The 14,111-nt window shown below is 54.1% G+C and overlaps 1 protein-coding gene across 1 annotated transcript; it reads right to left on the bottom strand.

The window, feature by feature from the left end:
- Positions 1-1,004: 1,004 nt before the first annotated feature.
- On the bottom strand, positions 1,005-11,620 carry GHRHR (growth hormone releasing hormone receptor; the record flags this gene model as incomplete). Its single annotated transcript, XM_079150390.1, has 13 exons — positions 1,005-1,273; positions 2,875-2,916; positions 3,717-3,846; positions 4,440-4,531; positions 5,221-5,290; positions 5,802-5,862; positions 6,141-6,294; positions 7,599-7,731; positions 8,436-8,533; positions 9,610-9,707; positions 10,405-10,512; positions 10,624-10,726; positions 11,597-11,620. The coding sequence occupies 13 exons, from the start codon at positions 11,618-11,620 to the stop codon at positions 1,148-1,150; spliced, it is 1,239 nt and encodes a 412-aa protein (XP_079006516.1). The 3' UTR covers positions 1,005-1,147.
- Between the last annotated feature and the right edge of the window lie 2,491 nt (positions 11,621-14,111).

Genomic DNA, 14,111 nt, shown 5'->3' with positions numbered 1-14,111 from the left:
TGTGCATTAAGGAGCCCTCAGTGGGTGGAAGGCAGTGGGCAGCAGGTCGGGACTCAGGAGGGTGCATGAGATATAAGAGAAGAACCTGGAGTCGAGGCATCTCCAACCCAGAGAAGAACAGGAAGGAAAACTCAGCAATTTTCGGAAGAACAAACCCAAAGGGCTAATGGGCTCAAGGAGAGATGCTCACATTGGTCAGGCATCAGGCATGTGCACGTGGGAGCAGCAGCGCAGGGCCACCGTGCACCCTTTTGGGTTGCAAACATGAACGAGCTGCAAGTGCCATGTGTCAGGGGCTGCAGGACTTTCGGAACCTCAAGAGTGGCAAGTGGGAGGGCTGATTTGCAGACACACAATCTGTCACTGCTTAGTCACATCAAGAAGAGGTGTGACCGGTGTCCTAGGTCTCTCCTCCTGGGAGTGAGTCCCAGAGAAAGACTTGCCCACACCAGAGGGGACAGCAGGTGGTTGTTCACCTAGAGGGAGGGGGATGGATAACCCATGACAATGGACCCGTGTGGCACCACGCAGTCAAAACAGGACCAGATGCACACATGGCAACATGGGTGGATTGCTCAAAAGCAGTGCTGAGCAGGGACACGCTAGAAACGGGATGAGGCACAGAACGAATAGCATTTATGTAAATTCACAGAAGAGACGCAGGAAACACTCCATGTTTTGCAAGAGATGCAGAAACACAAAGACACATTGCATACGTTGGCTTCTTTGCCTGTGGGAGGAGGGGGATGGGAGCGGAGCGGGAACAAAGAGAATCCATTTTTTAAATTAATAAAACATGAGGATCCTTGCAGAGACAAATGCCGATAATGCAGCAGGAACCCAGAAATGATAAGTGCAACTCTGTGCTGGAAATTCAAATACGGGATGGAGATGCGCTCCCCCTTAGAGGCGCATTTATTCACTTAAGCATGTATCTATTCATGTGCAAGTTTATGGGCTCCTCGAAGTCTTGGGCTGTGGCCCCAGACTCTAGGAAGAGGACCCAGGGAGTTAGCAGTCGACATAAAAGGACCCAGAGAAAAGTCAGACAGAGAGGCTGGGAGGATGGTCTTGCTCCTCCAGAGGCTGGTAGGCCCACTGTTGCTGCTCCAGTTCAGGTGTGGCCTCCAGGAACAATGTGGCTCACCTAGCACATAGATGTCAGCACCTTCGCCCCCGAGTGGGAAGACATTGCCCACTTAGCACAGGTCCTCCGGGCTGGCAGCAGTTCAGGGTCATGGCCATGCCACTTGCGTGAGATTTCAGTCCTCACCTCCAGGGATAAGGGAGAGGATGTTAGGAACGTCCCACTGCCAGTCCACTGCTCACCCCAATGCGACAGGGGGCACAGCAGATGTCATATAGGAGAAGTACACACAGGGTAGGAGAAGCCACAGCTGACCACAGGCACTGCCCAGTACTGCCTCTGGAGAATACTGCTTCCTCCTTCCTCCGAGTATTGCTGGCCACTGCCTTAAGTTCTTTTTCTGCCTTTTAGCACTGTCTGTGTCTGGGTCTGGTTAAAGACATCTGTGGATGCTTTCTTGAGTCTCCTAGCCCAATTACTCTTCTGTCCTCCCTTTGTGACTTCAACTACCCCTGCACTAGGGCTCAATTGGGATCTCAAATGTGGGAAACTGTCCAGAGAACAGCATTAAAGGGAGAGAGGACTCGGACCTCTGTGTCAGACCTGTAGTTGAAAGAAATAAAAGAAAGGCAGCCAGGGGGTTGGGGGGGGGGCACTTGTCTATACCTTCAAATCTCTCGGGGACTGTTGGTGGCTGAGGGCCTGGACCTGCCTGACTGAGCTGAGCTGGGACTGCAATAAAGATAAAAGGGATACAGATTTCTGCTCACATAAAGATGCCTCCCCACAGTTGCCTGAAAACAGAAAGCACTCTTGGTGGGTAGTAAGCTCCCCATCACCAGAGGCATCTGGTCTATTCCTGGGATAGATCCCTCCACAACTACCTGTGGAAACTCCTTTTCCAGACCCGGCTGGCCTCATCACCCCCACCCTAGGGTCCCACCACACCCAGAGTCCCCAGGATCTGCCACACCCTCACGCTGCAGGCGTCTACACTCCAGACACCAGGTAAGGCTCATGGAACTCAGAGAGGCTGCACTGGGAGACCAGGGAGCCAGGGAGAAAGAAGCAGCCGGTAGAGGTGCAATAGGCAGCCATCTCTCCACAGGCGCAGAACCTGAGGCAAATCCATGGCCACCAGGGGGAGCCCGTGAGCCCGTCCACGTGCATGGCAGAGAGGCCTGGGAGTCCTCCAGAGTCATTCTCCCATCCCTCCCCAGAGCAAGACTGTCCTAAGGGCAGAAATCCACAGGGTCTTCTGGGTGACATTATTCCCACCTGCCTTCTTCCCATGCCTCTACGTGCACAGTATCTGTGCCATCTAGTCTATTTGTGTGTGTCTCCATCTCTGGTTAGTCCAGGTGTGTGCTTTCCTAGGTGCTCTCTGTTTCCCACGCTGTGCTCTGGATCTCTCTCTGACTGTGTCTGACTCTGTGTCCAACTCTGTGTCCCTAGTTCTCTGATTCTCTCAACTCCTCTGTCTCTGTTCTCTCTCTCTCCCAGCTGGCATACTCCCTCCCCCACTTTCCCTGGATCCCTGAAAGACCTCCTCCACCTCCTAGAGAGCAGGCAGTAGAATTTGTCCCAGTTCAGAGGAGGGATGTGTCAAAGATATTTACAGAAAGCATTCAGGTTCAGCTTGATCAAAGTGCTGGGCACAGATTCCCACAAAGGATCATGGGAGTCAAGGATCACAGGAGTCAGCCTGAGCTGGGCAGGGTGGGGGCACTTAGGTTTGATGGCAGGGGGAGCTCAATGAGCAAGGGAGAGCCCAGAGAATCACGTACCTCTTGGTTGAGAAAGCAGTAGAGGAGGGCCACAATAAAGCCCTGTGGGATCAGAGAGGAAGGACTCCGTAAGAACAGTTCGGCCTGACCTCGAGGCCGCCACAGTCTTGTTGCTACCCTCTCCCCACCACTGCCAGGCTGCAGCTTGGTCCAGGTGTTTGCCAAAAGGAAATTTAGATGCATTCATCACTTACTGTGTGCTAAGTGCACTGTTTCACATCGTTATCATAGCAAGTCTGCCCGGACTGTACTATTAGCCCATTTCTCTGGCTCCGATTGAACCCAGGACTGCTGTATGACTGAGCTACATCCCCGGCTCTTTATTCTTTTATTTGGAGAAAGGTTGTCCAAGGCTGTCCTCAAACTTAGGATTCTCCTGATTTAGCCTCCCAAGTCACTGGGATTGAAGGCAAGTGACACCTCAACCAGTTTCTCTTGATATTCTTTACTTTTGCATCCTTTATGCACATTGGCCGGGGGTGGTGTCCCTCACCTGTAATCCCAGCAGCTTGGGAGACTGAGACAGGAGGATTACTAGTTCAAGGCCAGTCTCAGCGATTTAGTGAGACCCTGGGCAACATCAGTGAGACCCTGTCTCTAAATAAAATATCAAATAGAGCTGGGTGTGGTTCAGTGGTTGAGTGCCCCTGAGTTCAGTTCCTGGTACAAAAAAAAAATGCATGTTGCCCAGCACATAACAGGTGTTCAGTAAAAATGGATGGGAAAGGACAGAGAGAGAGATAGTTGAACAGATAGAGTAGTAGCCTTCACCCTATTGTGAAGCTAGTCAAAGCTTTCGGCTCAAGTACTTGGAGGGAAAAAGTAGCTGTGGTGACCCTCACCTGGAAGGAGCCCAGTCCCAGCTCAAGGGGGAGGCGAATGCCCAGGCCAGTATCATCGGGCAGGAAGTTAAAGATGATATAGTGGATTCCAAACAGTGGGATGAGGAGAAGTGTTGACTTGGAGAGGCGCCTGCAGGGAAGCAAACACTAGGCTCCCAAGGAGGGACCAGAAACTGGGATGGGCCCTGCACACTCGCACTACCAGGGCCTCCCCACAGCCTCCCTGGGCACCAGCCTCCGGGAACAAGAACACTCATCCTGGGCTTGCAGGCTTTGGAGCTCTGGATCCTGCTGTGCCCTCTGCTAAGGGCTCTTGTACCATTTTACTCCAAAGTCTAGTTCAAAGACCACTTCCTCCAGGAAGACTTCCCTGACTCCCCTTTCCTGGCTGTCTAGAAAGATCCCCATATCTAGGACCCTGTAGAAATGGATCCCAGCTCTTCTCAGCCTAATTGCCTTGGTAACTCATCTTTGATCTCCTGGAGGGCAGGGACAAGACCTATTTTCTCTGAGGACACAGGAAAGAGGACAGGGCTGGGATCACGAGCTTACTGGACGGCTGGATGAGACAGAAACACTTAGAATCTCCCCCATGTCCTCCCTCGGTGTCTCCCAAAACACACACACACACACACACACACACACACACACAGAGCCACAAGGGCACATGAGCTTTTCTGTGCCCACTGAGCGCACTCCCCCCCCCCCCCCCGGTACCCATACCAGTACTGAGATTGGGTGTTGAGACTCCCCTGAGCTGGTTCCAGCTTCCTCAGCAGGATGCGGATAATATTGAGGAAAAGCCCAAAGTTCACCTGGTACAGGAAGAGAGAGAGCAAGGGTCAGGGACATCCCTGGGTGGACTAAGGAGGACCAACTGTAAACCCCAAGTCCTTCAGGCACAGGGATGTGCCAGCGGAAGAATGTACACGGATCATGGTTCTGCAACTTGTAGCCTGTAGAATTTGGGTCCCACATGAGGTCTTCAGAGGACATGAAAGGCTTAGGCCCCCTCCCTCTCCAGACCCGGGAGCAAGGGTGGGAGGGTCAGGCCTTGCCATCTGCCTCCAGTCTCTTCTGAGTCTTCTCTGCCTCAAAGCAGACGCCCATCACTTTGTACAATTGCTAAGTTGGGAAAATTCACTCAGCGCCACGCAAACAGACCTCGCTGTCCCGCGTTACAAGTGGGAGCCCAGGATGGTGGTTCTCCTGCGCAGGCTTTGCTTATGCCCCACGCAGGCCTCACCCCACAGCGCCCCAGACTCGTGGAGACTCCCACTTAGAAGCATGCGCGTTGAAGGCGACCCCCGCCCGCTCCCGCAGCCGCCCCAGTTCCAACGAATGTGATCCCGCACCCAAAGAATCAGCAGAGTGAGGTGGGACCCAGGGTTCCCGATTCCCCGCCTGGAGGTGTTTCCTGTTTCATATGGCTGTGTACAACCCCTTGAGGGACTCAAGGAGGCTGGTCGAATAAAGCAGAAGGACACTGGCCACAGGAACTGACCCCAACGGAGAGGACGATGGGCCCTTTGATGATCCACCAGTAGGGGGAGCTGTCGTCTAGGTCCCAGCACCTAGGGAGAGCGCAGGCCAGGGCTGATGTGGGCGACCCTTTCCACAGGATCGCGTGCTCCTCCCACATCTCCCTTCTGGCTCCTCCTGGGCTCCTCTCCTCCGTGTCATTCCCCCCACCTCCCTCCCGTCTTGTCTTCTTTTTCAGACACGGAGGCCGCTTTCTAAAGAGGAGCCTCAGGGCAGGCAGGGCTCACCCTTTCTCTTCCCCTGGAAGAATGGATTTCTTTAGAATTCGCCCCTGGTGGCCCTCACACTTCAGGAAACACACTGACAGCTCCACATGCCCCCAAGCCTCAGGAGCCCCTCACCCTGGCAATCTGGGTCCTTCTGCCTGGGCGCCTGACCTTTCTGTGCTAACTGCAGGATTCTCCCTGCCTCCCGCCCCCACCCAAGCTGGGAATTCCTCCTCCCTCTCTTCCCACTGAGGGGAGAACGCTGCTTCACTTGACAGTCCTTTCCACACCCCAGAACCCCAGATGTGGGTGTATTGAGGAGATTGCTCAGACTCACGCGATGTCCTCGAAGGCCAACTTGCAGCACACCCAGGTGCCAGTGCAGAGCATGGGAAGCCCTGTGGGGCACAGAGGAGACTCAAGTGACTGAGGGGCTGCATCCATGGCTCACCTCCCACCACCACTGCCTGCCACAAAGGCGGGACCTGACAAGGGCCCAGGGTGGAGGGATCCAGTCCCACTGTCCAACACCTGGGGCAGGACTGTGGCCCATCCCTTACCTCTCTGGGCTGTGGGGTCACCACCAGTGAGGGGAAGGACCTCTGTGTGAGGGCCCTGGGTCTTCCCAGCTCTCCACCCCGGCCCCCAGGGTACTCAAACGGCCCTAGGTACTCACCCCAGCCAGCAAGAACCAGCCACCAGAAGGCTGTCCTTGAGCTGGGAGATGCAGAGGCCAAGAGGCAGCTCAGGTAGACAGCTTCGGCCAGCAGCCAGCTGAAGTTGGTCATCGTGGCGAAGTGGGAGGTGGCCACAGAGACCTTGCACAGGACCTGGGGGCAGGGGACTTGGGTACTTTAAAGCTGGGACATTCCCGCCCACTGTACCCAGCACCCAGGTCTTCCATGCTCCATGGAGAGTGAACCTCCAGGCACCCTTGACCCTAACCCAGGCCATGTGACTGTTTGAGGTTCCCTAGAGGGGTTGTGGTGGTATGATGTGGTGGCTGAGAGCACGGGTCTGGGATCCAGAGGCAGGTTCAAGTTTACCGTCTGTTAGCCACACGACCTTCCCGCCTTAGCTTTTCATCAGTGAGAGGAAAATCTCCCACTACCCATCCCATGGCCTCATGGTGGGGTTTAGTGGCAACTCTGCATAGGAGCTGCTGTGGCTGGATCCTCATTTTACCCCTCCCTTCTTGGTCTGGGAGCTGTGAGGCTGGAGTGTTTACCCATGTGCCCATGCGCCCACGCAATTATTCATTCACACTGTGACTCACGCCCCTCGGGGGTGAGCACGCACCCCTGTTGGACCCAAGGGACTGGGGTTCAGGCCCAGTTCCCCCACCATACAGCTGGGCAACCTTGCCAGTTTCCCCTCGTTGACAAAATGGGATTGAAGTGATGCTTTGGTCTTCAAGGCATTTTGAAGATTAAAGGAGATCATACATCTAAAGCACTTAGGGCAATCCCCGGCACATAATAAGTGCTCACTATTTTCAATTATTCATTGTTTCATTAATTAATTCAGGTCATTTGTTGGTTTCTTCATTCACTTATCTGTTCATTTTCCTACATACTTTTTAAAGGGCCTCGCAGGTGCTGAGCCTCAGCCCTGCACCCAGCTGCCCCTATTTTCAGTCACCTCGATCCCCTGAACTCCCACCCCCTTTACGACTGTGGCCTCAGGGCCATGTCCCAGTACTCCTGTCTTTGAGAGTTGGCTCACACTTTTCCCTCCATTTGACTTGTCCTTCCTCCCCATCTCCCTGTCCCTGCTGCCCCAGCTCCAAAGCCACTTCCTCCTGAAGCCTCTCTCATTCTCTCCTGGCTCTCAGCTTTCTCCACCTGGAGGTCCCCAGCTCTATATGCATTCTGTCCCCTCTCTGCGTGCTTCTGGAAGGAGGGACCCAGCTCTGCCCAGCCACAGATGGACAGAGCGGGTAAGAAATGATGCAGAGATTGAAGGTCTGGGCAGAGCAAACCATGGCAGGTGGACTATGGAAAGAAGTGTGGGCTGTGTGGAGATAGCAGGATGGGCACAGTGGTCCTGGGAAGGCAAGGCCTGAGCTGGGGGCGGGACCCTTTCCTGTTCCGGGATTGGCGGTCCCTGGTCCACCCCTCCCCCACAGCTTTACGGTGGAGAAGCTGCAGTAGTCGGTGTCGTCATTATGGAAGAGGGTGGCATCCTTCAGGAACACCGCTCCCGCCTTGAGGATAAAGGTGGCAAACAGCTGGGTGTGGATGTAATTCCGGGGACAGTGGAGTCTCCTGGAGGAGACGGGAAGAGATGAGGAACAGGAGGCCAGGAGGGCCAGGGCACCTGCCTGGGATTCCTACAACAGGGGCCTGACTAGGCTGGGCTGGGCTGGGTGGAGCCGAGCTGAGCTGGACTTGGAGTTGTAGCCCTGTAGTCAGGTGACCAGCCATGCCCTGGGCTCAGCAGAGGTGTGGGAACAGAGGACAGCTCTGGGCCCTGCCTTTAGGGAGCTCCGGGCTGGGGTAGCAGTGGCAGAAACGGCCGAGGACTGCTGTGGGAGTGTCCTGCGTGGTCAGACTCTGCCCCTGAGGCAGAGGGCAGCGCAGGCCCGCAGGGGACTCAGACTTGGAACACTGGAGAGTCACTTAAACAGGCAAAGGCCTCAGAGGCTTGGACAGCCAAGAAGAGCTGAATAGAGGAGGCAAAGAGGATTCTCAGAAGCAGATGAGAGCAGGACTTTGAATTTTGAGCAGATGTAAATGCACTGAGAAAAAAAAAGGCATTGCAATCAGTTCTATAGGAGCAAAGGCGTGGCCAAGGCGTGGTTGCGGGAGTGAGTTCTGGTGTCTGACGGGATGGCCCACATAGTGGGGGAAGGGGAAGGAAAGGTTAGAAACAGACATGATGCCTAGATCTGCCCAGCAAGGAATCAGACTTGGTCCTCTGGGCAATAGGGAGCCAGTGAAGGTTCTTGAAGGTGGCAAGGATGGCAAACCTGAGAGCAACCAGGATGGCAATGGCCACGCAGAGGGCGATAATGGAGATGCTATGGCCCGTGGTGTAGATGATCTTCACGGTGGAAAAGTAAGATTTCTGGGGAGAGGAAAGACAAAGCCTCAGTCTTCAGGGAAAGCAAGGCTTGGAGATGAGCAATTCCACCCCAGCCCTCCCCATCTAGAGCAGAGGGGTCTGGCCACCACAGGAAGCTCCTCTATGCTTGCAGGCTTTTGCTTGCAGCCTGCCCTCCCGCTGCCCTGCAGGTGGGGTTGGAGATGCTTAGCACTCATGGCTGCTCTGGGGGGGAGAAGAGGCAGCAGCAGAGGCCCATCCCTGGGGAATGACAAAAGCCCAAGAGGAAATTGGCTATTTATTGACAGCCAGTGTGCTCACCAGCTTGGGAACACAACGTCCCCATACAAAGGGGACAGCCAGGGCAGTGAGGCACAGCCACGGACGGGCAGGGACAAGCTCTTTCCATGCCCAGGTGTTTGGATCAATTGGAGTCCCTCCCAGCCCCTGAGATGCAGGCAAGGGAGGGGAACAGGAGTCCAATCACGGGCCCCCATCGGAGCTCTCCTGTGCAACTCAGGCAGCCCCTGCCCCTCTCTGATTCAGTTTTTTTCTTTGGAAAAATGACCACATTCATCTTTAACTTGCAGAGCTGAGGGGAGAGAGAAATGGGATTCTGAGCATGGAAGGAGCACACTGCTCCGTGTGGGATGCGTTGCCTGCAATTGAGGGTCTCTGCCATCCCTTCCGGGCTGAGTCCCTCCCACTCGCCCACACCCTGTGTGCACCCCCCACAGATGGAGGACCAGGGGAGGGCAGGCACTGGCCCGGTGCTTCCAGGAGCATTCATTTCTCAGGAACCACTTTTGTCATTTCTCTAGAGAGCCAGGCACAGAAAGGCTCGCCAAGAAGAAGGGAGCCAGCCCATCTGCCTCCCCATGCCCCACTCCCTCCAAGCAAAGTGGCCCATGTGTCTCCCTTGAGCAAATTAGCAAGCGACTTTTCTCTGCCAGACACTCCACTGACTGCTGCTGGGCAACTTCTGTAATTAATGTTCCAACTGATGGCTAGAATGGGAATGCAGGCCCTCAGTTGTGCAGTCTGTCACCCATACACACGTCCATGACAACCCTTCCTCCGAGATCCTAGAAGACTCTCACCTCTTCAGCCAGCAGCTCCAAGGGCACTGGGCAGGCCACAGGGTATGGTGGGAAGGGATCTGACCAGCCGGTGATGGTGCAGTCCCGTTTCACAGTCCCTGGGAGGGAAGCCAGAGTCTCTCCTTATGGCACTCCACCTCCTCCCCAAGAGGAATGGGAGGATCCCTGGAGCATCAGATGCCCCTGGTAGCATTTGCACAAGCAGTGCTGGGGGACAGAGAGGGGAGGTCCCAGAGAGGGCTGGGTCCTGGTTCCAGCCTGCCTGCTACACACCTAGGGTCTTTCCTCTCTGGCCTCCAAGGTACACTCTGTTAAACAGAAAGAATCCCTCCCCTGAGGGGCAGAGAACCACTCTCTCAACATCCCAGGCACAATAGGAAAGAAAACAGACCCTCTCTGTCCCTGGAGGGACTTTCTACTTGAGAGAGACTGAGAGGGAGTGAAGCAGAGCTGCAGATGCCTATCACCATCCCCTCCTAGACCGCCGGTAGCGTCTCCAGGTGGACAGGCCTGTCCTCCTCTACCCTTCCGCTAACAGCTGGAGGACATTGTTTGATGCCAGCCTACAGATCCAGCCTTCCACACTCTACCCTCGGATCCTCCCCCTTGAGGTTAGTGTCTTGTTCTTGTTCAGCAAGTAGGGGACCAGGGCTAAGTGACTTGCCCAGGGTCATGCCAGAAGCAGGAAGGGTGGCATTCAGATCCAGGCCTGCCTGGACCCCAAGCCAGCGACGGGTCATCTCCCAATGGATGAAAGCACCTCACCTCCCTCCATCCCCCCACCCAGGACCCTACCAGGCTCTGAGCTGAAGTGAGAGAAGAATGCAGGGCAGGGAAGGGTGACCCACTCGCCAGAGCTTGCTGCCGGCCAGCACAGCAGCCCATCCCAGGTACTAGGGCAGCCTAGATGGAGAGATGGGAGGCACAGGGGAGACGGCTGGTCCAGCACGCTGAGCAACCAAGCTGGAGGAGATAAGGGAATCGGGGATACCACCGCTCCCCCAGGCCCCATACTTAGGGAGGTGTTGGGCGTCCCCTCTGCTGCCTGTAGACAGGCCCTCTCATCCTCCCTCAGCTGGGTGATGAAGCCACATTCTGGGTGCACGTGGCCCGGAGCCTGCGGGAAAGAGTTAGCAGGATGAGCCCAGCCACCTATGCTCCTCAGGGTCCTTGCCTTGAGTGACCTGAAGACAGAAACGAAGCCTGACTCAGTTCTGTGCCCCAGTCCTAAACACGGGCCTGTGTCACAGGACTTCCGCGAGTGCTCGATGCACGCTCAGACATATGAAAGAAAGGGAAGGAGGGGTGGGGGACAGAGGTCTGGACAGATGTTCCTCCTTTCCATCCCATGGAAATAAGTTCTGAGGCACACACAACCAAATGCTTCTGAAGATCTCATAGCAGTGAGGTCACTCCTGGTAGGGGCCTTTCCTCCCTCTCCATGCTACCTCAGCCCCCGCCCCTCACCACTCCACCCTCCTGCTGTGTGGGGCGAGTCTGCATCAACTACCTTGGTAGGCAGAATAATAGCCCCCAAGGATGTTCTCTAGAGCCCACAAGTATGTGATTTTACAGATGTGATTTCTCAGGACTTCGCAGATGTGATTGGGTGGAGGATCCTGAGATGGGGAGATATCCTTGATCCTTCCAGTGAGCCTGGTGTGGTCACAAGAGTCCTGATAGGAGAGAGACTGGAGGTCAGAGTCAGAGGAGAGGTGTGGATGGACAGTTGGGTATGTAGAGAAGCTACACTGCTGCACTGCTGGCTGAGGATGAAGGAAGGGGCCACGAGCCAAGGGAAAGGCAAGGGCAGGGATTCTCCACCGCAGTCCCCAGAAGGAATGCAGACCCGCCAACCTCCTTCTTAGCCCACTGAAAACCAGGTTGGACTTCTCACCTTTGTCTCAGACTCTACTTTCAGGGAGACTGTGGCAGGGATCCATGAATAAATGGATAGATTAGTAGGTAAGTATACGGATAAACGAACCAGCAAGCACATGGACAGGTTCATGGCTAAGGTGAGGGAGCAAATGAATGTAATGTGTGGGAGGATGGATGAATGGATGGTTGGATGGATGGAAAGATGGATAGATGGATGGATGGATAGATGGATAGATGGATGGATGAATGGATGGATGGATGGATGGATGGATAGATGAATAGATGGATGGATGAATAGATGGATGGTTGGATGGATGGATAGATGGATGGATGAATGGATGGATGGATGGATGGATGGATGGATGGATGGAAGAATGGATGGATGGATGAATAGATGAATGGATGAATAGGTGGATGGTTGGATGGATGGATGGATGGATGGATGGATGGATGGATGGATGGATGGATAGATGAATGGATGGATGGATGGATGGATGGATGGATGGATGGATGGATGGAAGAATGGATGGATGGATGAATAGATGAATGGATGAATAGATGGATGGTTGGATGGATGGACAGATGGATAGATGGATAAAAGGATGGATGGATGGATGGATGGATGGATGGATGGATGGATGGATGGATGATGGATGAATAGATGGATGAATGGATGGAGGGAGGGAGGGAGGAATAGATGGATGGATGGATGAAAGACTGCCATGCTGTGTGATATGCATACAGACAGACACATAGAGATAGATAGTTGGATACATGGATGATTTATGGTGGATGAGTGAGGTGCTATATCAGGATGGGTGGGTGGGTGAGTTTATGGATGGAAAGATAACTAATTGCTTTCACATGTGGCTTAGAGTCATGAAGGATTACAGCTTTAGGAGCCGCCCAGAATCTGGTGCTGCCCGGTAACCACAGGGAATGCTTTCTGGAATCTGGAAAACAAGTTGTTTTTCTGGAAATCTAGAAGTATTTCTGAAGGTGTGCCTCATACACCAATAGAAGACCAACTGGGATGGAACTAGGGATGTGCAGAGATCTATGGTTCTCTAAGGAGCTGGGAGTCAAAGGCAGGAATTCTGAGGAAAATGAAAACTGACTGAACAACAGGTCAGAATTCCAAAGAGTGACTTTCTTGCATAGGCAACCTGTCACCCTGCAGTGCTTCAAGAGCTGCAATCTCTGTCCTTCTACTCCTGGGGAACTCTTCAGGCCAAAGGAACCATAGCCCGAGGTGAACAGCCTCCCATCCAAAACATGATCAGGCACCCCCATACTTCCAAGAGAAGGAGCAAATTCAGGGAAGCCCAAATAATGACCTGGGATGTGTGGGCCCAGGACCAGCTGCCAGGTGGAAATTGCAGGGAGGGATGAAGAGGTGGAGTAGAAAAGATGGGCCATTCTGAAACTTACCCAAATGCTCCTGATGAATCACCCCACTTACATTATACTGATCACACCCATTCATGAAGGGATACTCCATCACCCTGGACACCCGGCCTCCCCATCAGTGACTGTTCTTCACCTTGGGGATCTGGGGACTGGACCCCATGCCAGGAGACAATGATTTAGTTCTAGTCCTGACACTGATACTGCACCAGCTGCTGAATGACCCCTAATGAGCTAGGGTCTCCTCCTAAAAATAAAGCTTTTATTGTTGGGTACACACAGGTGGGAGGAAGGGAATGTCCCCCACCCCAGGAGGAGCCAGTAGTAGAAGGGACCTGTATTGCAACCTCATACCCAGGCCTCCCTCGACAAATCAGATCCCACTCAGCACACAGTCCTGATTAGCAGATGGAATTTTCTTTTAGAAAAGAGACAAGGGAGCCACAGGAAGAGGAGCAGGGACTTTTCCTGGGTCGCACAGTTAATTTCATGCTTCCAGGATTGATGAGAACCCTAAGGCACTAGGAAGAAGTGGCAGCCCCTGACGAGGCAGGGGAGGAAGTAAGCAGCCCTCAGTCATGTGGGGTCCCACCCAGGACTTCATCACTCCCTTCCTTGGCCCTATGTCACTTGCAGTGACTCGGAAGATCAGCTGAGAACTCGTAGCGCATCAGGGCTGGCCCTCTGTCCTGGTATCCCGTGCTCCAGCCTCCTAGGCCATGGAGCAATAGTTGGTTGCCAGAAGCTTCCTCAGCTTGGTCATCATGAGAGGAAGAGTCTTCTAAATGTCAGAAAAGGATCAGTTGGTGGACACTAACTGCCCAGACCCCCACTAGGTCTCTGGCTATTCCCTCTGCAAAGGAGGCCACCAAGGTGGAAGATGGTGTGGGGGCCTGAGACCTTCACAGGGAAGGAGTATATGGACGCCACAGGACTGCCTGGCTTAGAGAAAGAGCAGATTTTGGGTGGTGAAGGGGAGGGCCTGACCATGTAGCCCCAGTTACAGGGCAACCAGTCTCTTTGATCCCAAGAGGGCACAGCCAGGCCCTAGGGGAAGCAACAGGGAGGTGAGGTCGGCTTGACCCTAGGAAGGACATGTTCATAGTCAGAGCAGACTGCCTGGGGAAGGGACAGGGAAGAGGAAGCCAGCAAAATCAGAAGTTCTCCAAGCCATGGCTGCCACCTGCATGGTAGGGAAGGAATCCCCACTCCTA

This window comes from Sciurus vulgaris, assembly GCF_902686455.1.
Source record: "Sciurus vulgaris genome assembly, chromosome: 8".
Classification (NCBI taxonomy): Eukaryota; Metazoa; Chordata; class Mammalia; order Rodentia; family Sciuridae; genus Sciurus; species Sciurus vulgaris.
Note: the sequence above shows the minus strand (reverse complement) of the source record. Positions and strands in the feature narration are given on the sequence as shown.